Source organism: Alligator sinensis, unplaced genomic scaffold (assembly GCF_000455745.1).
Source record: "Alligator sinensis unplaced genomic scaffold, ASM45574v1 scaffold111_1, whole genome shotgun sequence".
NCBI lineage: Eukaryota > Metazoa > Chordata > Crocodylia > Alligatoridae > Alligator > Alligator sinensis.
The window spans coordinates 2,302,175-2,327,399 of record NW_005841875.1 but is presented as its reverse complement, the minus strand read 5'-3'; the positions used below and the strand labels follow the sequence as shown (position 1 = coordinate 2,327,399).

At 41.6% G+C, this 25,225-nt stretch overlaps 1 protein-coding gene across 3 annotated transcripts in view; it reads left to right on the top strand.

Annotated features, from left to right (window-relative positions):
- Positions 1-25,225, top strand: part of SEC24A (SEC24 homolog A, COPII coat complex component) — a 44,427-nt gene that overhangs the window by 5,312 nt on the left and 13,890 nt on the right. The window contains exons 2-11 of one of the 3 annotated variants that reach the window (XM_025196045.1): positions 4,999-5,102; positions 5,254-5,784; positions 9,371-9,547; positions 13,204-13,281; positions 13,927-14,090; positions 15,636-15,808; positions 17,755-17,857; positions 18,761-18,887; positions 19,263-19,372; positions 21,440-21,552. In XM_025196045.1, coding sequence (XP_025051830.1) covers positions 5,274-5,784; positions 9,371-9,547; positions 13,204-13,281; positions 13,927-14,090; positions 15,636-15,808; positions 17,755-17,857; positions 18,761-18,887; positions 19,263-19,372; positions 21,440-21,552 — 1,556 coding nt within the window. In that variant the 5' untranslated portion in view covers positions 4,999-5,102; positions 5,254-5,273. The remainder of the gene's footprint in view (positions 1-4,998; positions 5,103-5,253; positions 5,785-9,370; positions 9,548-13,203; positions 13,282-13,926; positions 14,091-15,635; positions 15,809-17,754; positions 17,858-18,760; positions 18,888-19,262; positions 19,373-21,439; positions 21,553-25,225) is intronic. The other 2 variants (XM_006017201.3, XM_014527857.2) reach the window with 2 other exon arrangements.

Below are 25,225 nucleotides of genomic sequence, written 5' to 3'. Positions count from 1 at the left end.
ACATACAGCCATTTTATTTTTATTTTATTTACAGTATTCTTAGTGAATGTTGCTCATAAGATACAGCTGCAGAAAGAGATTTCCTACAGCAATTTATGTAGTTGCGTAGTTTTCTTTTATAAAGATACAATTAATTTTAAAACAAATGGATTTCAAATGTCAGTTAATGTAGCAAATAAACCCAGAGGAGAACACTGTGTGTTACAGTAATCTTGGGAGTTCATTGTTTTTAAAAAAACAATACAAAACAGCTACTTTGAAAATCTTTTAATTGCTGTTCATAACCATATATTTGTTTAGATCTAAAATACAGATTTTTGGGAGTCACTTGGGTCAGAGAGAAACAAATGTGAAGCACATCCTAAGTTATTTATGGTTAATCTTTGCCCCTTGTTAAGAAATTGTTTGGTTAACACAAGGGTTCTCAAACTGATACTGCGACTGAATGCTCGATGGCAGTGGTGGGGGGTGGAGAGCTCGCATGCGGCAGCTGCCACCACCATCCACCACTCTGTGTTGTCACCGCATGCTGCTTCCCTGTGCTGCTGCACGTACCCCCTGGGAAGTTTGTGGCCCCCTTTTAAGTTGCCTGGGTGGTTGCAACCCACAGTTTGAGAAGCCCTGGGTTAACTGCAAACACTGTGCTGGCCAGGGGGAATTCGGTTTGTGGAGGAATTACTGATGCTAAAACCTTCCTAATTTTTTTTTTTGCATTAAAATCACAGTTTTACAACTTAAGTTTAACAACATCAGAGAGAGACTTTTCAGGTTTTCGCTTCGTCTTTTTCTTCTATTTTTTCACTTCCTGCAGTCATTGACAAATTTGTCACCTCAAATTTTTTAAAGATTTGTTACCTTAGTTATAACTGTTTTGTTATATTATCCTATGCGTTTCCTGCATTTTCATCATGTTTGTGGCTACTGTAATATTTGCAGATACTACAATGTGGGGACATTTATCAGATTTTCAAGCATTTGAATGTTGTGGTTTTTATGTTTTGAAAAGATCTTTGTTGACCCAGGGACTGACTCAGTACTTAAAGGAAGGGTATCAGTATAAGTCATGGAAGAATTGAGGATATTTGGCCATTTCTGTGCATCCTGTCGCTAAGGGTACTTCAGAGGAATTAGGAAACATTGAATTGTTCGTGATTTTCCTTTTTAACTGCAACAGTGAGATTCCAGTTCAGTGCCTTCTGAACTTATTTACTTGAAACATTTTTTACAAGACTTGGAGGATTGACAGTTTTATTATGTTTTATAAAAGCAGTGCTTGCTTTAAAAATGCTGTATAGTTACTGCTTTAAATGGACACATGAAATATTATGATTTTGTGTGTGTTTAGAATGGCACAATGTGATCAAGAGCTGCCAGTAGAACTTCTGAGGAAGTGTTAATTGTTTCTGGACAAATAGTCACAAAGACTTTTGGGATGCAATCTTCAGCATATTTGGATCAGTGAAAAAGATCTCATTTGGAGAAGCATCCTGTCTGACTTCAGGGTGACGATAATGACTGTCTGTAACACCTAATGTGCCTAACCAAACTTTTCAGTGATGGTTTTTTCAAAGCTCTAAAAATAGTGTAATTATTTATTCTGCTTAAAATACAGGAAACTGATAATGCTCTGGGGATATAAATTCTCAAAGGAGTTAAATGATCTTTCTGTTCCAGTGAATCCAGATCAGCTTGGCTGTATCAGCAGGCCTTGCCTATATTAAACATCTGGTGGGAGGCAGTATCTCCCAATGTTAAAGTGCCATGGCATGCGTGCCCTGCTCAGGAACTGTGCTGCCAGAGCAGGAAGGCACCAACTGCTGAAGGCACTATGGCAGCCAGGGAAAGATGTAGGTGGGTCTGCTCCTGCTTCGGCCAGGTATTAGTATAGAAGCCTTGCTCCACTTGGCAGAGATGAAGTAATTCTGCCGGCGGAAATGAGGTTTTGCAACAGAGGAACTTTTGAGTGTGAGCTGCCGTCTTGCTAGCCGAGCTTTGTTTTGTAGACTAGGCCTCCAGTTCTTTTAAAATACCTTCAAGGAGCATGTCGGCAAAGTGGAGAGTGTCCAGAGGAAAGTAACAAGATGAAAGAACTGGGATTATTTAGCAGAGAAGATTGATGGGTATGTGAGGAGTTTTCAGATAAAATAATGGTTTTCATAAGGACAGTGTTGATGAATTGTTCTCTAGATCCACAAGAGACAGGACAAGAAGTAAAGGGTTTAAATTGCAGCTGGGGAGATTGAGGTTAGATGCACAAAGTTCCTAACTATGATGAGTTAAGTTCTGAAACAGATTATCTAGAGCGGTTGTGTAACCTTAGTCATGAAATTCTACGGCGCAGGTTAGACAGCATGTGTCTGGGATAATCCTGACAGGGATGACTCTCTCTTGCGCAGGGGGTTGGACTGGATGCACCTTCTAGCCATATTTTCCCATGATCCTAAGTTAATTTTCCTCAGTAAATGGCATGCTAGCACTACGGTGAGGTTTGTTTCTTTTGCTGAAATGGTCTATTCAAAGTTTCATATTGCATGTGATCTTAAGAGTAATGTTGATTCTCCCTTTAACTAAAGTGGAGGGAAGAAGTTAATCACCAAAGCTGCTTGCACATGTTAAGGGGGGGAAAAAAAAAGCAGCACTTTAAACTTGGCGCGCTCCTGAGCCCAGTACATGCCCAGAAGAGGCATCGTGTCAGTTGGATCCAGCATGTCCAATGTCTATACAGACTGGGCACTTTAGGGGGGCTTTTTTTGGTGTTTTTATCTAATAGCTGTTTGAATCAGCTATTAGATTAAAGCTCCAAAAAGCCCTGCTGAAGCACCCAGTTTATGCAGACGCTGCAGAGCTGGGTTGAAGTAGTGCACTGCTTCCTCTGGTAAAGCATTCTGGTTTTGTTTCTGTTTTTTTAATGTCTGCAAGCAGCCCAAGTGAAAATAAACTGACAAGCAGAAACAGGCTTTTCTTATCTGCCATCTACTGTTGGTTTCTTCATTCTTGTTCATTGGCCAGTTGTGTGGGAGAATGTGGGTCTTTCATTCAATGTGCTCCTCTTGTCTTTGGTTCTCTGATGTGGGTGCGCCCCAGGTGCTAGAGAAAAGCTTATTGGTAAGCTTCAATCTGGAGTGTGATGCCTTTAAAAAGGGTTCAAGGGATCTGCAAGGCTGTCATAAAAATACTCGTTCAAAAGTCTAGTGCAGCGGTTCTCAAGATGAAGTAATTCTGCCGGCGGAAATGAGGTTTTGCAACAGAGGAACTTTTGAGTGTGAGCTGCCGTCTTGCTAGCCGAGCTTTGTTTTGTAGACTAGGCCTCCAGTTCTTTTAAAATACCTTCAAGGAGCATGTCGGCAAAGTGGAGAGTGTCCAGAGGAAAGTAACAAGATGAAAGAACTGGGATTATTTAGCAGAGAAGATTGATGGGTATGTGAGGAGTTTTCAGATAAAATAATGGTTTTCATAAGGACAGTGTTGATGAATTGTTCTCTAGATCCACAAGAGACAGGACAAGAAGTAAAGGGTTTAAATTGCAGCTGGGGAGATTGAGGTTAGATGCACAAAGTTCCTAACTATGATGAGTTAAGTTCTGAAACAGATTATCTAGAGCGGTTGTGTAACCTTAGTCATGAAATTCTACGGCGCAGGTTAGACAGCATGTGTCTGGGATAATCCTGACAGGGATGACTCTCTCTTGCGCAGGGGGTTGGACTGGATGCACCTTCTAGCCATATTTTCCCATGATCCTAAGTTAATTTTCCTCAGTAAATGGCATGCTAGCACTACGGTGAGGTTTGTTTCTTTTGCTGAAATGGTCTATTCAAAGTTTCATATTGCATGTGATCTTAAGAGTAATGTTGATTCTCCCTTTAACTAAAGTGGAGGGAAGAAGTTAATCACCAAAGCTGCTTGCACATGTTAAGGGGGGGAAAAAAAAAGCAGCACTTTAAACTTGGCGCGCTCCTGAGCCCAGTACATGCCCAGAAGAGGCATCGTGTCAGTTGGATCCAGCATGTCCAATGTCTATACAGACTGGGCACTTTAGGGGGGCTTTTTTTGGTGTTTTTATCTAATAGCTGTTTGAATCAGCTATTAGATTAAAGCTCCAAAAAGCCCTGCTGAAGCACCCAGTTTATGCAGACGCTGCAGAGCTGGGTTGAAGTAGTGCACTGCTTCCTCTGGTAAAGCATTCTGGTTTTGTTTCTGTTTTTTTAATGTCTGCAAGCAGCCCAAGTGAAAATAAACTGACAAGCAGAAACAGGCTTTTCTTATCTGCCATCTACTGTTGGTTTCTTCATTCTTGTTCATTGGCCAGTTGTGTGGGAGAATGTGGGTCTTTCATTCAATGTGCTCCTCTTGTCTTTGGTTCTCTGATGTGGGTGCGCCCCAGGTGCTAGAGAAAAGCTTATTGGTAAGCTTCAATCTGGAGTGTGATGCCTTTAAAAAGGGTTCAAGGGATCTGCAAGGCTGTCATAAAAATACTCGTTCAAAAGTCTAGTGCAGCGGTTCTCAACCTTTTTAGACTTGAGGCACCCTTTGGAAACTGCCAGCTCTTATGTTTCACTCAGTTTTTGACCACAGAAACATCACAGAGAAATTCTTTTAGAGCTCACAAAGACCACGACAGGTCAGAATGTTTTTAACACTATGGCTTTCTATTTGAAATATATGGGTTTATTTTGTAAATCTTGCTTGTATACCAGACAGTGCTAATGTTGTGTGGCACCCTTGCAAAGGTCTCAAGGCACCCCAGGGTGCTGTGCACCCCAGCTGAGAATCAGGGTGCCCAACCTTTTTTGCTCTTTGGGTTGGATGGACAGCACTTGGTCCAGCTGGTGGGGCCTATTTGGCACGTGGGGATGCAAGGAGGAGCCCGATGAGGTGGTGTGGGGGTGGGGAGCAGCTCAGCTCTGATCCGGCTGTGATGGGGAAGGGAATTTGGCAGCGAGAAAGGGTAGCAGTATTATTTGTCACTGCTTCGCCACCACCAAATTTCCTAATCCATAGGGAGTCCCGTGGGCTGAATGCCATAGCTCCATGGGCTGGATTTGGCCTGTGGCCCAGAAGTTGAGCACTCCTGGCCTAGCGTATTAGGAGCAACTGATTATCAAGTAAGCATCTGTTGAAATCCTACATTGCTAATGATCTATACAATGGCCTGTAGCAGCAAACTTCTGAGGGAGAAGTATGTTGTATTACTGGTACTGGGAATTTCTCTTCAGGCAATTGAAGAGACTGACTCTTTGTAGTTTTGTCTTTTAGGTCCTGTTCAAAACCCATTGATGCATTCATCACACGTGTCAGATGGCCAGAGATATAACTCTCCAGGATTGTACTCGCATCCGATACCAACAAAGCCTCCCCTGCACCCTTCTCCTGGACAGTATAATTATGGTGGTTCCCAGAATGTTTCTCAATTAAGTAATTATCAGGGACCTGGCCAGACTCTTAACAGAGCACCTGTAGGACCTATTTCTGCAGCACCTTTGCAACATACAGGTTCTTCTCCCCAAATGCCACCTCCATCACAAAACTCAGCTGCCATATCATCTGCTGGTAGCTTCCTTCCTGGAACTAACCCCCCAGCACTTTCAAACTGGCAGTATGGGCAGACTACTGTGAGTCAGCCAGCTGGGTCTCAAACAAGCCATTTTGCTCACGTAACAGGAGCAGTACCAACCCAGCCATCAGCATCATCACCATCATCTTTGGGAAATACAAATCCTCCAACAAGCTATCAGTATGCAGCTTCTCCTGGAGTTCCCCCACTTCCAAACAGCTACATGAAACCAGGTGAGATAACATAACTGTAATGACTCTTAAACAATAGTGTGTTGGGACTGAGTTTCTATGTCTGCTTTTAAAGAGGTTATTTATTATTCACTGTTCCTATTTATAATTCCGTTCTGGTTGTGGGATTGTGGTGCTGGACCAGGTATTCTGGAGAACCATGCCCAGCAATCCCTGGGAAAACTTGCATGGATGTCAGTGAAAGTTCAATGTATGGAGCACACATTTAATTTTGTTGGTTTTTTTTTTTTGAACTGCTGAAGTATTTACTGTCTGTTGGCCTTGCTGTCAATGCTTTGCTAAAGCATGTAGGCTTATGGCTGTTTGTAGACTTTTATTTTTGTTCTGAATAGCTCTTTGAACGTTCACACTTAGGTTATGGAGCTCAAAAAGTTGGTCTGAGACTGTAATCCCATGACAACGGTGGTGTGTTATAAAGCTGAAAAGTGTACTTAGAATTCCAGTTAATCGTTTAATACAGCCCATTCTAAACAAGGCCCTCAGTGGGAAGTTGCAAACTGAACTCTCTGCGCTTACTATGAAGAAAAAGCCGCACAGTTTTCTGTGTCACTGATATACAGAAACCTGGTGTGTGGGTGTTTCATGTAAAAGCTTGCGTTGGCATTGTTGATGCCACAAATCAGTTACGTGCCTAGCTAAACATAAATGATCTGTTCAGGCAGGAACAGCGCATCTCGGGGAGATACCATTGAGCACAGCATGGATGTCAAAACACGTATTAGCACATACAGTTTTTATAAGAATGTGCATCAGGCAGTTTTCAACCTAATTCCTTGTGTTCTCCAGTGAGTGGTAAACATTTAATACTTTTTCGGCAATATTTTCTTTTACTGATTCGTTGAGGGCACTATCAGTTTTATAGCATGCCACAAATTCAGTCTTCAGCTGTTTTAATAAAGCAAGTTAAGTACTGTATCTGGAATAATAAGACTCCATTCCCAATTTCTAACTTCCCATCCAACATGAAGTGGCCTTCATGTTGTTGAATGGAAAGTTTATTTACCATAAAATTTTAGAGTTTTTGCTCCAGCCCAAGCTACTCACTAATATCTAGAAAAGTGACAGGTAGTTAGCCGTATTAGTTTAGTCTGATAGATGTATGTACTTCATGGGTCTCATTTAATTAGTCTGTAAATATATATTTATATATGTGTGTGTGTTCATGAGAGAGCACAAGCTTTTGTGAACCCATGTTCACTAGGAGTGCACCGATAAAGATTTTTTGGGCCGATTAACAATGGCCGATGATTAATGATCCATATTGGTTGATACCGATCTGATTGCCAGTATGGAGCCAGGCAGCTTGGAGAGCAGCGTCTAGCTGGTAAGTCTGTTGGTGAGGGGAGGGGGAAGAGAGATGGGCCAGCCCTGGCCTAATCCCCCCCCTCTGGGAAGAACCCAGCCCCAGTGGCAGCCTGCCCTCACTCCTTGCACAGATTGGGGGGCATATGGCTTCCTCGGGGATATGAGTAGTGGCAGGATCTGTGCCTCCCAGACGAGCCACGGGGCTCTGTCCCATGCCTTGCCCCAGCTGGGCAGTGCCTGTGCCTACCTCAGCCCCACTCCCTGCCTCACCATGGGGGGCCTCGATCTGTGTGTCGTTCCTCTCCCCTTACAACAGACTTACTAGCCAGGCTGTGGTCTCCAAGCTGCTGGGCTGGCCCCATGCAGGCTGTGGCTGTGTGCGTGCACACAGCATTTATCAACGACTTTATCGTCCACATCAGCCAATAAAAGCTGACTGCCGATAATGTCAATTTTCCTTTCATCCATGCTGATACGACATGGACCAGTGTATTGGTGCACCTCTAATGTTCGTTTCATCAGATGCTGTCTGAAGTGAATTTGCATTCACAAAAACTTGTGCTGTTATAAATCTTACCTAGATAGATCGTACCTAGTGTCATAAGAGGCACAAAATTTGCTGTAAAAGTGATACATTTTTCAGTTACATGTTGCTCTAGTACAGATCCTTTGTGCTATCTCATACAGAAGTGACCAAGTTTTGTAGTATAAAGCAGCTGCCTTTTAACTAGTTTGTGAGCACATTACAGAGGCTTCTTTCACAGTTTGTTCACTGTCTTTGTCAGGTTTCCTGTACCCAATTCAAATAAATCTCTCCTTTTTTTGATTATCAAGTGCTCTCCTGTCGAGCATATGTCCCTGTTAATAGAAACTGCACATTTTGCTACTTGAAAAATTATTGTGACCTGAAACAACTGGAATGTTAAAGCAGATACTTCCTTGTGAATGACATTTAAACTTGGCTTGGCTGATGTATTGGAGTGTTAACTCCTCCTAAAAGTTCACAGCTAATTGCTTAGCTGTTTTCAAAATGTGACCTTTAGGTTATAAGAGTCCATGAATATATTTTTTGTGGTTCTTGGTGGGGAGCAAAAATTAAGACGTCTGTTTAGAGATGCTAGTAAATTGTGAGAGAATCTATGTGCAGTTGCAGAATACAAATGAATGACTGAAAGAGTCAGAGCTATAATACAATAACTTTTCCTGAATTTTCTTGTATTTATTTTTAAAAAATAGTAGTGTATTGAGTATTAACTTTGTATAATTGAGCTTATTGCCTAGGTGGGTGGGGGGAGGTGAACTGAAGCAAATGCAAGATTTGGGTGGGGAAAATTTAACATTAGCAATCTCAGGTCATGGCGTAGATAAAGAAACAAAATAGTAATCTTTACTATAGATAACAACAATACAGTTGATAGGTCAATTGTATGGATTGATTGTTTGCTGCTGATACCACAGTGGGTGTAATTGCAAGACTGTAGATTAAGTAAGCAAGTATAGATAACTTGACACAATTTTTTAAAGTTATTTGACCACACTACACCTAATGTCATGTGGCTAAAATAATTAGTGAACAACAGAATGCTGTTACTTTTAGTAGAAGGCAGCGTGCTGCCAGGCCAGGGTGGAGACCCGATATGGTGACATTGGCACGAGATTTCTGAAGACGGTGTTCATTTTCAAATTTAACTAGTTTGTATGTGCTCAGTGGTCTCCCTCTGAAATAGGGGGGCTGGGAGAGAAAATGCTTTTAGAATAACTCTAAGGCTAGAGTAAAACATTAGGGTGGGGAAGGCAACTGGATACATGATTTTTTTTTTTTTTTTTTTTTTTTTTTAACTTTCCACCAAATAACCATGAAATAGAAAGTCTATCATTGGCTTTCCCTTTCTTAACCACAGCAAAATGGTGTGGCATCTTCCTACATCAGAAGTGTGTGAAGTTCTGACTACTTGATGGAGACTTGATAGAACTGTCTTATTGCTGAAGTAGAGTTTGGGTGATGCTTATCTTTTGCTCACAATCATCAAGAGTAAGATCCTCAATGGAAATAAATCATGGAGCCCTAAAGGCCCACTATTTAGGGAACAGGAGAAGAATAGGCCAACAGCTACGAAACTATATATTTATTTTGCAGTTTTTGCAATTGGTGCGAGACTTTTCACTGAATAATGTTTACAGTTTGGCCTTTGCGGCTTTGTAACACAGTACATTTCCATAACTCCAGTTATTCCACAACTCATGAAAATGCATCTTTCTCCAGGATCTGCTCCTCCACCAGTGAGCCAGCCTTTACCTTCGACATACCCTCCTGCTAGACCTCCCCTAGGACCCCCTCCGTCTGGAGGGCCACCCTTAGGAAGACCTACTGCAGCCATGACAAGCCCACCTAACAGCTCTGTGTCCCAGGCTCTGCTAAATTCAGCTACAAACCAGGAAGGTAAGGATCTGTCAACTGTCTGTTGTATTTTTTTTAAATAAATAATTGGACATGTAAAGTGAAATTCTATAAAGAACTTTGTAAACAGAAACTTTGAGGTGCTGGACAAGGCTTCCCCCCCATGATTTTACTAAAAATTATCATCACTTTTCACATTACAAAAGACAGTAAAGTCCTGTGAATGTGTTCATCACCAATACTTTCCAAACAAAGGTGATGAAAGCGGTTTCACCTTCCTCAGTTTTCATTTAATTTATGTTTCCAGTTGAAAGAAGTCAATAAAATATCTTCCAGATACTAATTTCCCATTAGAAGAACAAGCTTATTCCAGATGTTGTATTTATCAGGTGTTGCAACTTGCCTCTTAGTATACTGTCCTGCAATTTAAATAACAAAATGAAATGACATTAATGTGTTACATATTTCCCTAGAAAGAGTAAGGAAATTACAAGAGAGGAGATGATATACCTTTTTGCCTGCAACGGCAAATAGAAGTTATTAACTGAGTGGTCAAAATAACCCTTTGTAAACGATTTAGACATGACTGAGTCCTTGATTGTTATTATTCACTCTCGCTGTTCTCCCAATGAAAATAGTATATTGCTTTTATCACTATCAATAATTGTTTGGTTTTGCTAGTGTGATTAGAATAAGAGCTTTTTATATACATCCTGATGTTGTTTCTTTCAGCATTCGATAGAAACCGCCATGTACAGGACTCTTCCATGGGGGAACCTGAGTTACATTAACACCATACCAAATTTAATAGCTCTATGTTTTGTTTCACTTTTCTATGAAGCTTGAAACACGTACTTCACTTCCTTCCAGTACCTGAAGGTGGTTAAGTGACATGCTATTGATAAATATGTGCCACCTGTCAAGGCCTGGGCATATCCAAGGAACATGGCAGTACTGACACTTACTAGCTGTTACCCCCATGGCTAACACACAAGTATGCCATTGTGTCTAAGCACTCATCATGGCTCTGTATGGACAGACTTACTGTGTTCATGTTCATTTTAGAGATGGCCATGTGGTAATGGCACGGATCGTTGTTTTTGAATCCAGTAGTTTACTTGGTGTGAAACCAAAATCCACAAAAATGATTGTCTTCATTTATGCTAGCTGGGTGGCACTGTACTGTAAAGGTAGCTTTTTCAGGGAATCCTGATGCCAGCTGAGAACTTCTAATTTTGAATAGCTAAAAAGGATATTTCAAAGCACCTGTGTTGATATCCTTGTTTCCAACCAGCAGAGTAGTGGCAGCAGTTTCTTTGCCTTGACAAAGTTGCTTTTACCATGATATTCCAAACTCAGCACACAGTAAAACTAATTTATTCCCTAATAAAAAGCATTTGAAAAGAGGACTCTTAGTACTTAGTATCACACTAAAGTCCGAGGTATTCTGCCGTCTCAGAATTAGCCTCAGAATGCTTTCTTCTTAGGACGTGGCGCTCAGATGTCTGATCACCAACATTTTGGTGGCATGAAGCACTGACTTATTCTCTATATTAGCTTGGAGTAATGAGGTCTTCAGATGCTCCCTTCCTTTTCCGTTCTTTTCCATAGTCTTGACCATCACTTATTCTGGAGCAGTTCGAATGGATGTTGGAGATGCTGAGCTGATGTCAGTAACACTCAGTCTATAGACCGGGATGGGGAGAGAGGTTTTCTTTTAGCAGAAGTAAATCATTACTATCGAGTGAGAGCTTTTTCTTAAGTATTTCCAAGTTGAGTGTCTAAGCCCCAGTAGGCTTTCCAAAAATAACACCAAACATGCAAAACCTCTCTCTGGCATAGAGGAGCAATCTGACATCTTGCTGCATTGCATAGCAAGGTGGAATCTTTGCAGAGCTAACCTAATATCCAAAATCTGTTCAGATGATCAATGCACTCTGGGTGGTGGTAATTAGATATGCTCAGTTCCATCAAGGTCTGCAGGGGGTGGACAAGTTAACTGAACTTCCAACTGTGCATTTAAATAATCCAATGCTCAACTGGTGCACAAGTGAAGATGTAAATGCAAAGCCATGTTAACTGCAAGTTTCAACCAAAATATTCAGTTTAGTGAAAAGAGGTTAATTATTTGGGGGGGGGAGGGGAGGGACTTCTATAGCTTGTAACAGACATTACTTATTATGATGCAATTTCCCAAAATAACTTCTCAAAGATATAGTATTCTTTTAAATGGATTAAGTTTCTTTCTTAACATCTGATTCCTTAGTATTATGTTTACCCAAATCCAAGATGACTCTGAATCTAAAACAACCCCCAAATAATTAAACTCTATATATGGAAAATTTGATAAATTTGTTATAATTTTCCATGTATAGAATCTAAATATTGGAGGGTCACCTTGAATCCCCCATGCAGCTGGGAGTTAGGCAGTAGGGATTGGGATTCAAGTAGCCTGCCCTCCACCCCCACACCTGTCCTGCTGCCTTTGGGCTCCTGCTCACTCACCTTCTTACCTTTGCTTTGGCAGCCTCCAGCCAGCCCAGGGCACGAAGCACATTTTTTGTTTCAGCCCCAGCCTGGCCCAGTAACAGTGCATCAGCTATTACCAAGGTGGGGGGAAGTGGCAGTGGGGCAGACAACAGCTGTGGCTCTGACCCGAGTTTGGGGCTGGAGCAAGAGCTGCAGCAGCTGCCTATTCCCCCTGCCTGCCTGCCCCCCCAACCCTCCACTCAACCACTTTATACTCAAATCCAAGATGTGGGATTCTTTCCTCTCCCCCCAAGTTAAATGGGATTGAAAACTTCATCTTGGATTCAAGTAAATATGGCATCTTAAGGTAAAGATAGACCTCTCAGTTCACAGTGTGTTTGACACACGTTTATGTAATGGGTGCAGGGAATCTAGAACTGGAAAGCCTTTTTGCCTTAAAGTAGGTTAGAGTCATGAAGTTTTAGCAGAAGCTTTAACACTAAGTAGCTTTGTTCCTCAAGCAGCTACCCCTTGGCATCTGACTGAACCTAACAGGAGCACTGTATGAAGTGAAAAATTGTACACTTGATTTCTCATGTTTGCTATTTATTGATCAAGGCAGTTTTGCCAGCTGAAGTTTTGTATTGGTTCTGGACTTCGGGCCTGAAGGTTTAGCGTTCTCAAACTTTTTCTCTTTCCCCATTAAAAGCAATGTTGGGTGGAATTTGTTTTATTTTCTTAAATCCTTCCAGTATTAAAATTGGTTTACCTCTTCTTCATAAATATAGAAACAACTTTCTTGTTTTGTGTTTATCTCGTTATGGCTGTCCCAGGACTTGTTTCTCTCATTCCTTATGTGAGTTCTGGGGTTTACTTTCTGAGGGATTCCCAGCAGGGTTGCTGACTTAAGGGATTCAGTGGTTCGAACAGAGAAATGACTCCAGTGCCAGAACTGAGATTACCACTTTCTTTCTACTGTGCATGACTTCCAAGGTGATTCATAAGGATTTTTTCTATTTCGTTAGGTGATCTGCTTTCACTCTGTGTACGTGTGTGTATATATGTGTGTGGCAGGGGTGGGAATTAAGCATTAGAATTTTTTTTCCAGAGAGAAATTTTCTCCAACTGGTCACAGTTGTATTAAAATCCGTGTGTGATGTTAAACTTCCAATAAGTAACAGCAGGTCTGTTTCTGAACTTAAGCCCTCATTTTTCAATGGTTTTTGTAGGTGATGCCACATCAGCTACCGGTGATGGATCTTTGGTCCAAAATAGTTATGATGCAATAGAAGGGGGAGGCTTCATGGGTAAGATATTCTAATTAGATATTTTTAATCTTGAGGAATTTAAATTTTGAAAGCACTTTCAAAGGGAGGTGGCTGTGTCTTCCCTTGAGAAATGTAAGCCTTACTCATAGTATTTTGAAGAAAGCAATATAATATTTGAAGCATGATTCTTTTTATTCTTTAAATAGTGTAACATATGAAAAACTTGGATGGAAAAGTAGAGCAATCTTACCAGTATTTTTCAATAGCTATCTGATCAGAATGGGCATTTTTTACGTGTGTTCCATGCAGGGGGGAGGGGGCTTTAATCGGAGCCGCTCTAATTAAAGTGCATGCAGCGTCTCGTGTATCAGTGTCCTCATGCTTCAAAATGGCAGCGGGGGGCACTTTAACTAAAAACTCATCAGCTGCTCTGGTACGCGAGACATGGAGGCTGACTGGAGTGTGCTAGCTGGCATGCTCCAGCAGACTCAATAAATCAAGTTTGCTCCAGTGTGCTGTAATTGCAGCACTTCAGAGCAGCTTCCGGTCATGTCTACAGGCACCCAACTTTGACATAATAGCACGTCAGCTGGTGTCTTGTGTTTTTGGGTTTTTTTAATGTATTGATCTAATTGGATTTCTTGGACAAATTAATTTAAATATTACAATTTTCTTCACCTCTAGCAAGCACGCATCCTTCTCCTGCTTCCCAGAATCTTAAAATGGGTAGGAGTGTTGGGTATTCTTATCCCAGCTTGCCACCAGGCTACCAAAATACTTCACCTGGAGTGCCAGGAATGCAGCCCCCACCCATGCAATATCCAGATGGGCCGCAGTCATTCCATCAGGTAAGTCATTTCTGCCATTCTTGCCTCTTGCTATAGACCCTGTCATCTCAACTGATCTGTGCGGGTAGACTGCTGCTTTGTAGACCTAATTAGGATCTGTGTGTGTACCAGGGTTTGACTGCAGTTCAGTTTGCAGGTTTGAGGCCTGAACGTGTGCATGTTGAGATCTCAGGCCTGGATGGGAAGAAATTCTGTTTCATATCTTGATGTACAACAGCAACAGGGGAAGCAAGCTGACAGCTTTCCAATTAGACTCACTTGGATTGATCAAAGGAAAGAAACCGCTGCCAACATATTTTTTTCCCAGCTGCATGGAACATGTTTTATTTCTTCCATTCACTGATTTTCCCCAACCTGCTATTGCCATCCATTGTTCTTCATATTTCAATTTTTTTCTCCAAATGTTTGAATTGGAACAGAACTCCATCTCTTGTTGCAGCTGAGTTTCTCTCCTGCCTACTTGTCTTCCAGATCTCCTTTGTTTTGGACTTCACTAATCTGCATAGAGTTAGTGGTCCAGTTTTAATTACCACTTGTCCCTGTTCGTCCAATATATGTACATGCAGGAGGCATTAGAATACAAGTAGTTTGGATTAGAAACTTTGCTAGAGTCATTTTGCCTCTTTTTAAAATGTTGTGCTCACATATATCCTAGTTTCTCAGCTTTTATAGTAATGTGTTTAAATAAGACACTGCTAGGAACTCTTGTACTGTGCAACGTGTTAGACCCAACCTACACAGCAAGGGTCCCTCAGTGTAGGTGGTGGGGTTATATTGCATTATATAATGTCAGTCACGGTAACTTGGTAGGCTATGTGGCTTCTAACCTACAGTGGTAGAAAGGGTCTGAAGCAATGCAAGTGAGGCCTAAAGTGAAACATGACTGCTAGGATTCCTCCAGCTGCAGAAATGCACTGTAGGAAATGCACTCCTAGGAATGGGGTCTTAAGAGCTGAGTGATTAGGAAGGACCACCCAATAATACGTCATACCTGCTAGGGATAGAAGTCCTGGTGTGGCAAGGATGGTATTCCAGCCCAGACAGGATACCTGGAAATGCCACCCTATTCCTCAGCTGCCCGTAGAGCCTCCTCCTATTTCTGGGTGTATGAACTGAATAGCTATAGAGTGGCAGGAAGGAGGTCAGTTTAGTAGTTTTATATAGCAGATAGTTAAATATGGAGGGTAAACTTCATGATTGTTTGTGCCTAGGTAACTTCATCCCTGAGACTTGCTTACTGTCAGAAAAATAAACTCTGCTACTTTGTTCTTGTTCCACTTCCCTGTATTTGTGTTCCAAGGACTCCTAGGTAGCACCCCAGATTTGTTCTCTGTACTATAATATTTAGGTTGCTGTTTAATAATTGACAAGACCAAGTTTAAGCGCCAAAATGTCCAAAACATTGCAGTATTAGATCCAAGTAACATCATCTTCATAAAATGAAGGGGAAGTATTTTGCTTGCTTTGCAAACTGATTGGATTTAGGTGTATCATCCGGACAAGCTTAATTAACTTCTGAATTATTTATTTCTTTTTTTTACTTAGCCTGCCTTGGGCACAAATCACCTGGCTGCATCTATGGGTAGCTTAAGTCTGCAACCAGAAGGAGTAAGACTTGTCAATCTTCTTCAGGAAAGGAATATTCTTCCCACAGCCCCTTTGCAGGCTCCTATTCCGAACTTGCATGAAGACATCCAAAAACTCAACTGTAATCCAGAGTAAGGTTTCTCATTAGCTATCATTTTTCAAAACGAATGGAAATGTGAACTTCTTTTTTATAAAACTCCTTGGTGCATAAAATCAACATAAAACTCTTCATGAGAAAATTTACTTTAGGTTTTTTGGTAGCTGTCAGGAACTATTTTAGTAGTAGTGTAATTTTTTTATTAAAATAAGGAAAGTGGACAGTAGCTTAAGCTAGATAGATGTGTGTGCGTGTAGAAAACAGACAAGGGTACAAAACTTTAACTGATCCAGTTGCCTCCCAGTTATCAGTACTCTAGACCCATTCTTGTCCTAAAGCTATCCCTTTATTGCCTTTGTCATAATACAGCTACTTTAAAACAGCTGCTCTGCTGTTGAGTTGCTGCAAGGGTAAAATAGAACTCCATAGCTTTTACTGTTGTCAGAGAGAGAAAATGATGACAGACTAAATCAAGAGGAAGAAAGGTCCCTTTCTTGTCTTTAAAAAGAGAAAAAAGAACCTGCTGGGGATGCTGGAAGGTCTTACACATTACTTTCAAAATATAATTGTTTGTACAAAATACTGTTTTCTCGGGCCTCTTCTTCAGGAAGGGTTCGGAACGCAGGTTTTAAAAGTTCTCTCCATTTGTACTAGCTTTGTCAGAAAACTAAAAATAGATTTTATGGGATTAATTGGGTAACTTCACTACTTTAGTGACCTCATCTCCACTTGTAAAACAGCTAGAGGTACCCTTGACTGTAATCCTTTCTCTAGCACAGACAGCTGAAATTTTTCCTTGGCTAACTTTGGTACATGGACCAATTCAGTATTTACTAATCCCAGCATAACTTGTAAACAACCATCAGTTCTTTCAAGTATGTAGGCCCTGCCTTTCTGAGGATAATGACTAGACGCTTACCTGCCAAGAGACATGGCTGTTAAAGTGATTTCCCAAAAAACAGCTATAGCAGTAAACAGTAGAAAATGTGTATTTTCGTATGTGGCAAGTGGAGTTTCACCACAGGGGAACATGGGCAAAAGACTGTTATTTGTAAAGCTCTTTGATACATGTGATACAGAAACCTAAAGAAAGACAGAATTGGTTAGTTAATTATTTATTTTAAAAGACAATAAGTAATTGGTAGAATGGATCCCGATCAGGTGTAAAGATAGAAATTCAGTCATTTAAATAAGGTACACCAAAAGACGTCTACCGATAGAAGACCTTAAATAGAAAGTTAAACAAAAATGGCCAGCGAGATTGTTACTACAATAATCTAATTGCAAGAACCATGATGGGTATTGCCAGATGCGCCTGTACAGTTGGTCTTCAGTAACTGTAAAGATTTGTTATCACTGTTGTAAAATTGACCTTGGAATCCTTTTCAGAAGATACAAGATACAAACTTGGAGCCATATTTTCAAAGGAGCTCGATGCCCCAAAGCACCACAGTCCTTGGAAGTTCTAGGGCGTTGAAGTCTTGTGAAAATGCAGCCTTTGCCATCTAGGTGTAATTTTGGGTTGCCTTCTGGTGGTTGAGGTTAACTTTTTAAAATACTTCAGTAGTTTTCTTCTAACAGATAGAACCACTGAACTATTTGTTTTTTTTTTAAACAAGATTGTTCTTCAGGTCATTTGGGATGCAGAATGTTACAATAAGCCTAGTTTTCACTTGCTCTGCAGCAAATTCTATTTAAGTCTTGAATGATGTGGATATATACAAACTATACTGTAATACTGAAGAAAATTTAGGTACCTGTGACTGCTATACTTGGATCAAAAGAGTTCAGACTGAAGGTGTAGTGAAGGTGGCATGGTGCTGGAGCAAGGGTATTTTATTTGGAGTATTTTATTTGGAAGTAGCAATTCACTGTCTTTAGTGTGAAAAGAAACTATAAAAGATGCAATGTACTAAAATTAAAATCACCATTTCATTCTCACTGAATGCCTCTGAAAATAACCCTTTGTCCTTCCTGTAGGTTGTTCCGATGTACCCTGACTAACATTCCTCAAACTCAGGCCTTATTGAATAAAGCCAAACTTCCTTTGGGGCTCCTGCTTCATCCTTTCAAAGACTTGTCGGTATGATGAAACATTCAAAGTTTAAATACTGTTGTGTTAGCTGTACCTATACTAAAGTGCAAAATTCGATGACTAACTCTGTAAGAAATGGCCAGTGTTTCAGGTAGCTGTGGCCTGGGAAAATATAATTCTCCTCGGTAACTGAACACTTTGACTGGCCAGTCACGTTGTCTGTATTCCACATGAGTTGCTCTTTAGTTGTGAAAGAAAGAAAGAATGAGGACCTGCATCCCAATGTTACGTGACCTATCCTCATCCATAAATTGTTCGAATCCCAGAGGGAGCACGGTACTCAAGCTGTAATTAAAGGCATTGTATTTTGTTATTGGTATGGCTTCAGTAGCTCTGTCTTATCACACAATCACAGCTATAGCCATTGATTTCCTATATTCAAACCATCTAAGCCCTACTTAACTAAGTTTGAAAGTCTGGGCTTGAATGTCCTCCGATACCGTTAAAGGTGTATTATATAGATTCAGAGAAGTTCGGGGCTGGAAGGGACCTCATGAGATCATTGGGTCCAGCCCCCCTGCACTTGGGCAGGAAAGACTCAAGTGCCAGGGCCTGTTACTTTCACAGTTGAGTTTGAATGTAATATCTGTTTCTGAAGCGCTGGATTTTGTCTTTCAAATGAATTAAAAACACAAAGCTGGACACTGCAAAAGGTTTGTAGTTGTTTTGACAAAGAGACATAAAATCAACCAGGTTAGTACCTGTATAAGACCAGCCTTTCTAGGCATCAGTTTTAAGGGTGCCATGTTGATCAGTAATATATTCTGGTTCCTAAGTGAGCTTGCACCAAAACCGGCTAGCCCCGAAGCCCAGTAAAGCTAATATTGCTATCACAGATAATGTTGCAAGCACCTACCTTCTGGGTCTTTAAACAGAGTTTTTCTATTCCAGCAATTGCCTGTGGTCACCTCAAGTACAATAGTGAGATGCCGTTCCTGCCGAACATACATTAACCCCTTTGTGAGCTTTCTAGACCAAAGGAGATGGAAGTGCAACTTGTGTTACAGAGTGAATGATGGTAGGTTTTAAAACAGCTTGCATGCTTGAACATGTATTGCCTCAGAGGTACACTAATCCTGACCTTTTGCGGTCTGCTACTATACTAGTCTCCTGGGATAATACTAAGTGGTTGGGCTGCATAATATGGGCAGTCTTCCAGATCAAGAACTGGTCATACATACAGAGACCTGTTGTTTTGGAAGCAGTACTCCCAGTGTGGAGTATTACTGTAGAAATGCACTGCCCTACATTGTAGCCATGGAACTCATTCTTATGCTATATTCCATTTTGGACTCATTGTGATTATATCAGATCTGCTCTGAATCCCAGTACAGTTAATGTCAGTGTATGTTGGTATGAGAGTTGTAATATGACAAACTTCTATTTCATGTAGTTCCTGAAGAATTCATGTACAATCCTGTGACAAGGGTCTATGGAGAACCTCATAAAAGACCTGAAGTTCAGAATGCTACTATTGAGTTCATGGCTCCTTCTGAATACATGGTGAGGTTTTTCATTGTTATTCAGTTTCACTCTCCAGCTGCCTAAGTCTGAAAAATGCCCCATTGTGATGGGTGCTCTGCTGGTCGTTTGTTAGACAGTCCCTGTCTCTTGGAGTCCGTCTGAGAATTCTTAAGATGAGCTTCTTCAGGCAGTCTGCAATCTTACCATTACAGTTGTTGGAGATATCACTTATGGCACTTGCTGATCCCAAGGAGGAGTCGGTTTACGCAGCTGAGCTGTTCTGTCTACTTGTTTTCCCCAGTGGCTGTTTTGGTTGGGAGTCTTAGCCTGCTGTCTCAGCTGTCTTTAGTGATAGAGGTCCATGTTCCATACTTAAATCCCAGGCTCACTTATTTCTAACCATTGTCCTGTGCGTCCATGAAGCCGTATTTCCTTACACTGATGTACAGCAACTTCAACAAAACATTTTCTTGACGTAATCTTTAGAACAGTGGATCCCAACCAGGCTGTTGCAGCAGCCAGATAAACCTGCTCTGCACGCTTCCCCCACATTAGGGCTCTCTAATCAGCCTAAAGCAGGCAGCCTTGTTCTATGCAATGCTTTCTGGTTTGGTGTCCCCTACGCTTCTACTGGAAATGAGTGCGGGTGGAACTGTCTTGTCCACTTCCATTTCCAGAAGGAGTGTAGGGGGGAAACTGGACCAGGAAGGCTTATGCAGCACAAAGCAGCTCCTGCCTGCTTTAGGCTGATTAAAGAGCCCTAATGCAGGGGGAGTGTGCATACGTGGCACTGCCCTCCCCAGGCTGGCTGTGCAGTAGGTATGTAGGGCAGGTTCATCTGAAGGCAAAAGAACTCGGCTGAGAAGCGCTGGGTAAGATGAGGCAGCACCAGCAGTGGTTCTCAGCTGGAGGTGCCACCACATTCAAAAAAGTAGAGGTGGGATGTCATGAATCTGAGAAGGTTGAGAGCCATTGCTTTAGCATAACAGCACGTTTCATTGTGTCTGCACTTACATTTTGTAGAGGACTAGAAATTACTTGCTATGACTGCCAACAGTGCAGCTGCAGTTAATTGTTTGCCCTTTGCATCTCTAGCTATAGGCAGCAGTGGGTTCTTGGGCTTTGCTTGGAGCTGCAGTTCTGAATTTTAACCAGGTTGACTTTGTGATGTGAAAGTTTGGGGATCCTCATCCCTTTAAAGAGAGATTGTAATGACCTTCCTTTGACTGAAAACCCATGACTTGAGACCTTGACCCAACTTTCTTCTGTTCACATGCCTGTTTCTTAAAGCAAAGAATCTTAAATTCACTGGATCCATTTTCCAAATGGTAAATTTATTTTCTGCTTCATGTTAACACTTTATCTTGTTGGATTGGTAAATAGAAGTTTTAGGCATCACTGTGTAACTTAAATACCATATAAACTCAAAGATGCTTCATTCCTTCATAATTAGTGGACTCAATAGACAAAGAGCCTGACTTCTACCCTTGTTCAACTGAGAAGTCCTTGGACTTGAGTGAGCCTGTTTGACTGGGTGGTAGTTGTTGCAGGATCTGTTCCTTAAGTATTAGCCAGTATGTTAAACTTTTACAATGCCAGTCTGTTGTATCTACATTTTCTCTTAAATCTTAGTTGACAAAAATGCTTTGGAAAATTATAATCTATGAATTTGGAGTAGATCTGGACAAAAAACATTAAAAAAAAGATCAAGTACATCTTTGAAAAAGTTGTTTAATACTTCATGCAGTGAAAAGCTTGTTTAAAAAAAAATATCTTGGGGTCCTTGAAATCGCATGTCAATATTTTTATTGTTTGAAATTGTACATTGTAAAACTTAAGTTTTTAAAATACAGATTTCAGGGAAGATTTGATCTGACAGTTTCACTTTGGCAGCTGTGAGAATTGATGCTATGTTTATTCTTCCGTGAATATTTCCTTACTTTACTGTTTTATACCATCACACTATAATGACTCTTATTCCACAAAAAGGAGTCATCTTGTGAGCTGTTCTCTGAAAGCAGTTCTAAGTGATGCAATATAGATGTACTGAGTAACAAATAATAATCCAGGCAGTCATGCTGAAAATAAAGTCTCTTGTTTCTTTAGCTACGTCCACCTCAACCTCCTGTGTACCTCTTTGTGTTTGATGTTTCCCATAATGCGATAGAAACGGGATATTTGGACACAGTCTGCAAGTCCTTGTTAGATAATCTTGACTTGTAAGTAAATGTTATTCTTTTTTCTGTCTGGTTATTTACATACTCTGGTATTTTCTATCTGAAAAATGCTTGTAGTGACTTGTGAAACTAATTTAATGTGCAAGTAAGACTTCAATTCAATCTGAGAGAGAAACTTATGAGTATTTTATGGTAATATTGGCTTAAACTGCAGTCCTTTTTCAATTGTAGTTTCACTGATTTAAAAACTTGAATGATTAACAGGCATGTTTTACCAACTCATTGTTTCACTACTTGGTTTTCTTTCATAAGGGGTTTTTTATTTAAGGGGATGGAATACCATATTTATTCAAATATTAGATCAGGGTTTCCCCCCTCCAATTAGCTGTGGGAGGAGTCCCTTGTCTTACACTTGAATACAAGTAAACCTCATTAAATACATTACCTATCATTAAACTGTTGTCAGAGGCAGCATGTGCTCAGTAATAGAAACCAACTATGATGTTATTTAAGTACATCCAACACTGAGCATCCTTGTAGAACACATGGCCCATCCTAGGCAACATACTGATGGAAACCTTTTTTGTGTGTGACCCTTTTTAAAAAAACAAAGCAAAACCCCCCCCAGTATCTCCAGGCTCAGTGCCAGTTCCCTGCAGAGGGGACACTTGTCTGTACTAGCAGGCTGGCACAGGGAGGGCCAGAGCCACACCTGACACCATCCCCTTGGTGCCAAAAATGCTACATTTAATCTTGGCCAAAAAGGCCACGAGCCTGATGGGAACCTACCATAAGTCTAGGTCAGCACCTATTTTGCTGAGTCCCTCTTGGGGCCGACGCTTTTTCAAGTCATGGTGAACTACTATGTCAAATACATTTTGACTTCCTCTTCACTCCCACAGCTGAGCAGCACAGTTTTTCCTCCAGTTTCCAATGATTCCTGTTTCTTCACCAGCCTTAAATGTTTAGCAGACCTCACCAAAAATCTTTGTAGATGAGAAGCAATTTTGCCTCTTCCCCCCGCCCCCTGCAGCCCATCACATGTGATTAGTGTGGCCCTGCACTCTGAGGTGGAGCTGGATCAGGTAGCCCTGTACCTCATCTATCTATAAATTTTTATAGGATCCCAGAACTCGTGACAAGAACACCTGGTTCCAGTTGTGGGTGGGGGTGCTAATTAGCACGTGAGTTCTTTGTGTGAGGTCTCTGGAGCAGTGCTTACCGGGGGTCAACGTGGCTTGAAATGCTGTTGATTCTGCTGGGGCCCAAACCCAATGATCTCTATGATAAATTATGAGACTTTTGGTTTTGGACTAATATCTTGTATAGCTCATACTATATATAAGTAGGTACAAAGGTGCTGCCAAAAAGTGTGTTTATGGAGTGCCTGTGCTGAAACTTGCAGTAGTTTTTGCAAAAAAGCTAAAAGCATCAATTCTGAATGAACTAAGTAAGTCTAGATACCCATAATAATTTGCCTAAAGAGATCCTAAGCTTTGGTCAACTTTTGCTGCACCATTTTATACAAGTTTTAGGAATGGATGGCCACCCTCTTGATCCTTAGAGCTCTCATATTTTCTTGTAAGTCTTAAATCTGCTAGAATAGCTACTTGACTCTTGAACCAACTTACATTGGAAGTGGTTTAATCTTAAATGGTAACCTTGAGTCTCTTGAGAGCGTGTTCATCCTCTTTAAAAGAACTGTGTAATCTCTATAGTCCAAAGAAGCTACCCCTGCTCTCCGCTTAGAAGTTCAGTACGCAGTGGGTATGTCTACACGCTGCCTTTTGTGCTAGGTCGCCATATGGCGTGCTACAGCAATGTAGTGATTATGCAGGTCTACATAGGATAGTTAGCTACAACGCCATAATAGCGCACTCCTTGCTTATAGCGCACCAGTACAGTGACACAGCAGGGAAATTTTAAACATGCACCACCTGTATGGTGTGATACAGGTGTGGTTACTGCACCATGTTTTAGTACTTGCAAAAGGAAGTACTGAAGCACGGTGCAGTAACATCATTATCATAAAGTTACGTGTAGCCACGCCCAGTAAATTGTTATTATAGTACCTTAACTCTTGTATGTATATCAAAAGAAGACCCACTTTCTAGAGTTCATGCAACTTGGCCAAGAACTTGTGATGAGAATCTCTCTCTGAGTTTTTTCCCTTTTGTACAGCCTCCTCTCTCTCTCAAGTTAAGTTTCTGATACTAGTCAATTTCTGTAACTTGCAAGAGGACCATTTGTAACTAGAGGTGCACTGGTACGTTGGTCCATATTGTATAAGCACTGATAAAAGGAAATCGGCTTTTTTTTTTGGCTGATGTGGCTGATAATGTTGCCAATAAGTACTGCGTGCATGTGCACAGCCGCACCACACACGTGGCCAGGAATGCAGCCTAGCAGCTTGAAGAGCAGCATCTGGCCGGGAAGTCTGTGGGGAAGGGAAAGGGTGTGGGGTGAAGAAGGGCAGATCGAGGCTCACACGGTGACAGGGAGTGGGGCTGGGGCAGGTCTTGGGATGGAGCTGCGGGCTGCCTCTGCGTGCTCGGGGCTGGGGAAGAGCCCGGCGCAGCCTAATGTGGGGGCTGGACCTGGACTGTGTTTGGGGCAGGGCGAATGGCAGCAACACTGAAGGAGGGGTCTACGGCAAATTTTGGGTGGCTGGAGCCTCTCTGCCAGCACCGCTGCCATCTCCCCTGCCTGGCCTGAGCACTGCCCTGGCCTAGTCCCCCTGCCGGGAAGAACCCGGCACAGCCTCTGGTCCCGAGTGCCCAGCGGTAGCCTGTGCATGGCTTTGTGGGGGCATGTCGCCTATGCCTCCACTGGGGGGGTGTGCAGCAGTGGGAGCCACCCTGTGCCCCTCTCCCTGGATGAGCTGCAGCTCTGTTCCATGCCCTGCCCCACCCTGGCTGTACAGTGCCTGCCCAGCTCCTGCCCCACTCCCTCTCTCACTGTGGGGGGGGCCTCAATCTGGCCCCCTGATCCTTTCCAGCAGACTTACCAGCCAGAGGCTGTTAACTAGCTATATCAGCCAATACCAATCTGATCGCCAGTGTGCAGCCTGGCAGCTGGATGGCAATTGGCCATTGGTATTGGCCCCAAATTCTTTTTATCGGGGCACCCCAATTTGTGTAACCCATGTTTCATTTCAGTGCTTAGGCTTCAGAGCACCCTCTGTGGCTAGTTTTTGGAGAACTTGATGCAGAAGGCTCAACTATATCATATACTAATGCTGCTCTTACATACCAGATGGTTGCTATGAAGGCTTCTAAAAAAATCCTGGTACACCTGAAAGAAGCTTGTATTTACTTATACTAAACACTTATGCAGTAATTTTGCTTAAAGCACCAGCCAAAGTTTTGCTAAGTTCTTCCACACTTGTCCCAGAACTCCCCTTCAGGGAGGGATTTTTTTTTGCTTTTTGAAAATAGAAGGAATGTTACATGGATCTTAATTTTTTTTTCTTAGACAACTAGCCAACACAATTATATCAGCTTATTTCTGTAGAAAGCCTGAAAGCTGAGCCAGTGGAAAATAAAAATCAGAGTAGCAGTTTGTGTCTCTTTCAGACATTAGCCCTAGATGGACATTTTATTCCTGCGCCGGGGGCGGGGAATGTTTTACAATATTCATTGCATCAAAATCGCATTATAAAAACTGTAGGAATGAATGCATGAGTACTCAAAGGACATAGGCTAACTACAGTTGA